The 3,788-nt window shown below is 42.7% G+C and overlaps 2 protein-coding genes across 2 annotated transcripts; one reads left to right on the top strand and one right to left on the bottom strand.

The window, feature by feature from the left end:
* Positions 1 to 1,819: 1,819 nt before the first annotated feature.
* LOC138952936 (KRAB-A domain-containing protein 2-like) lies at positions 1,820 to 2,332 on the top strand. Its single transcript, XM_070324695.1, has one exon. The coding sequence runs from the start codon at positions 1,820 to 1,822 to the stop codon at positions 2,330 to 2,332; it is 513 nt and encodes a 170-aa protein (XP_070180796.1).
* An 84-nt stretch (positions 2,333 to 2,416) lies between these two features.
* Positions 2,417 to 2,923, bottom strand: LOC138952926 (putative mediator of RNA polymerase II transcription subunit 29). The gene has a single exon (XM_070324683.1). The coding sequence runs from the start codon at positions 2,921 to 2,923 to the stop codon at positions 2,417 to 2,419; it is 507 nt and encodes a 168-aa protein (XP_070180784.1).
* Between the last annotated feature and the right edge of the window lie 865 nt (positions 2,924 to 3,788).

Genomic DNA, 3,788 nt, shown 5'->3' with positions numbered 1-3,788 from the left:
TGCACCGAGTGAGCAAGATTGTTGAATGACGTTCAAGCTACACTGATATATGAATCATAGTGAATGGTAAAGTGTTCAAATAACGATGTTTGTTATGTTTAAGCATTGTTTTAATTCTCATTTCGCTAAAACCAAACAGTGTAATAAGAATTTAATTATTGTAAATTAAAGGGGCAGAAAACAGCTAAAAACAACTTTGTTTAAAAAAAATCTTTGGTGCATAGGAACCATTTTAGTGAAACCGCACATCGATAGCGCTGTTAGTTTGGCTGGAAATAACATTTAACTTTGTAGTGGAAGTAGAATGACGTCATATTTTTTATTTTAAAACGGCCGTAACTCGCTTCAAATTTGACCAATATGCATGCGTTTTTTTTTTGCTTTCGGCGTTTTGAACTGGCGTGCATGTGATAAGAAAAAGAATGGAACGAAAAATCCAAAACAATTTTTTCAAAAAAATATTCAAAATCTTTTCTTTTTTTAAAATATATTTTTTGTTACATTTACCTAGAGTAAAGAGTAAAGAGTAAGCAATCTCTTTTTGGCCCGAAAACATGAAACGACAGCAACCTGTTGACTGCCCCTTTAATTAAACAATAAAAACAAATACAAATTAATGTTGTTTCAACACACGCACACACACATAACATTCGTTCATAATAACGCTCACATTGTCATGTCATGCTAAAAGTAAGAGATAGACACAAGAACGTCAGCAAATGAGAGCGTCGTTTTCACCGCCTTTCACACTTTTTACATTTAGTCAAGTTTTGACTAAATGTTTTAACATAGAGGGGGGAATCGAGACGAGGGTCGTGGTGTATGTGTGTGTGTGTGTGTGTGTGTGTGTGTGTGTGTGTGTGTGTCTGTCTGTCTGTGTGTGTGTGTGTAGAGCGATTCAGACTAAACTACTGGACCGATCTTTATGAAATTTGACATGAGAGTTCCTGGGTATGATATCCTCAGACGTTTTTTTCATTTTTTTGATAAATGTCTTTGATGACGTCATATCCGGCTTTTCGTGAAAGTTGAGGCGGCACTGTCACGCCCTTATTTTTCAACCAAATTGGTTGAAATTTTGGTCAAGTAATCTTCGACAAAGCCCGGACTTCGGTATTGCATTTCAGCTTGGTGGCTTGAAAATTAATTAATGACTTTGGTCATTAAAAATCTGAAAATTGTAAAAAAAATATTTCTTTTATAAAACGATCCAAATTTACGTTCATCTTATTCTCCATCATTTGCTGATTCCAAAAACATATAAATATGCTATATTTGGATTAACAACAAGCTCTGAAAATTAAATATATAAAAATTATTATCAATTTTTTTTTTCGAAATCAATTTAAAAACACTTTCATCTTATTCCTTGTCGGTTCCTGATTTAAAAACATATAGATATGATATGTTTGGATTAAAAACACGCTCAGAAAGTTAAAACGAAGAGAGCTACAGAAAAGCGTGCTATCCTTCTCAGCGCAACGAATACCCCGCTCTTCTTGTCAATTCCACTGGCACTGCCTTTGCCACGGGCGGTGGAGTGACGATGCTACTAGTATACGGTCTTGCTGCGTTGCATTGCGTTCAGTTTCATTCTGTGATTTCGACAGCTACTTGACTAAATGTTGTATTTTCGCCTTACGCGACTTGTTCTATTTGTGAGTAAAGGGTTCAAATAACGATCTTGCAAACTACGTGCGATTTTGACCAAATAGGACTGAACCGAACTCGTGTTTGAAATTGTCTGTCCACTCTCTTTCTTTCAGTATTTTAGTTTCGGTGTCAGTGTCAGTCTGCCCGGCGATAGAACGCGACCACCATGGATCAAAATCGAACTAAGTTTGATGCAGAAGTGCAACGTCAAAGTGTTGGCCACGTGAAGTGGTTCACACAGGAAGACCTTACCACCATGACGGAAAGAGTTCGACAACTGAAACTCGGAAGCCAAAAGAAGACGCCCAACGACTACAAACTCGTAAAGCGATACGACGTAATCGAAGTTGCACATTTCCAAAGATTGATTTTGGCGGGATCGAATCCTGCACGATATTTCGTAGCTCTGGAAGACGTCTACAACGTCATCAAAGAAGCCCACGCAGCTTGCGGCAACGGTGATGAGAAACTCATGGAAAAGGAACTACACAAAAAGTACGCCAACGTCACTCGGCAACAAATCAAGATTTTCCTTGCTCTGTGTCAAAATTGCACGCTGAAGAAAGCGAAATTGAACAAAGGTGTTGTGGTGCGGCCCATACTTTCCAATAACTTCAACTCAAGGGGTCAAGTGGATCTGATTGATTTCCAAAGTCAGCATGATGGAGAATTTCGGTGAGTTTCATTATTCATATAGTATATTATACTATCCAGTTTCCTTGAAACATAAGAGGTCGATTCGAGCGTGAGAATGCTTCGACCATTATTGTCGTTGGTAGGGGAGAAGACGACGGCGGCGATGATGTTGCTGCTGTTGCTGCGGTTGCTGCTGTTGTTGTTGCTGTTTGTTGTTGGTAGGGGAGACGACGACGGCGATGATGTTGCTGCGGTTGCTGCTGTTGTTGTTGCTGTTTGTTGTTGGTAGGGGAGAAGACGACGACGGCGATGATGTTGCTGCTGTTGCTGCTGTTGTTGTTGCTGTTTGTTGTTTGTTGTTGGTAGGGGAGAAGACGACGACGGCGATGATGTTGCTGCTGTTGCTGCGGTTGCTGCTGTTGCCGCGGTTGCTGCTGTTGTTGTTGCTGTTTGTTGTTGGTAGGGGAGAAGACGACGACGGCGATGATGTTGCTGCTGTTGCTGCGGTTGCTGCTGTTGTTGTTGCTGTTTGTTGTTTGTTGTTGGTAGGGGAGAAGACGACGACGGCGATGATGTTGCTGCTGTTGCTGCTGTTGTTGTTGCTGTTTGTTGTTTGTTGTTGTTGTTCAAGCATCTCCAAACACTGACAACAATGCTGTTCAAACACTAATACCTGTTGTTTGCTTTACAGATTTATCCTGAACTACCAAGACCACCTGACCAAGTTCTGTGTTCTGAGAGCCATTCGATCCAAGCGAGCCTGTGTCATTGCATCTCACTTGGTTGACATATTCACGACTTTCGGAGCTCCACGAATACTTCAGTCCGACAATGGGAGAGAATTCGTCGCTTGCATAATCGAGGAATTGAAGGTGATGTGGCCTGATTTACTCATAGTACACGGGAAACCCAGACATCCCCAGTCTCAAGGCAGCGTCGAACGAGCAAATGGTGACGTCGAGGACATGATACGGTCATGGCTAAATGATAAGCAAACTACAGAATGGGCAACCGGTTTGAAATTCGTTCAACTTCAAAAGAACACTGCAATCAATCGAGTGTTGGGCACATCACCTTACAGGGCACTATTTGGTCAAGATCCAATCGTTGGTCTGCACACAGACTTTCCACGAGACATTCTCGATGCGATGAAGCCAGAATCTGAAGAAGATCTCCTACGGTTGTGCAATTCTGCAGACTCGGATCGTGCCGATGTTGAAGGCCTCCATGGCGATGGTGTGGAAGGCCTCCCTGACGATGGTGTGGAAGGCCTCCCTGACGATGGTGTGGAAGGCCTCCATGGCGATGGTGTGGAAGGCCTCCATGGCGATGGTGTGGAAGGCCTCCATGGCGATGGTGTGGAAGGCCTCCCTGACGATGGTGTGGAAGGCCTCCATGGCGATGGTGTGGAAGGCCTCCATGGCGATGGTGTGGAAGGCCTCCATGGCGATGGTGTGGAAGGCCTCCATGACGATGGTGTGGAAGGCCTCCATGGCGAT

The sequence above is a fragment of the Littorina saxatilis genome, linkage group LG2, assembly GCF_037325665.1.
Source record: "Littorina saxatilis isolate snail1 linkage group LG2, US_GU_Lsax_2.0, whole genome shotgun sequence".
In the NCBI taxonomy this organism is placed as follows: domain Eukaryota; kingdom Metazoa; phylum Mollusca; class Gastropoda; order Littorinimorpha; family Littorinidae; genus Littorina; species Littorina saxatilis.
Note: the sequence above shows the minus strand (reverse complement) of the source record. Positions and strands in the feature narration are given on the sequence as shown.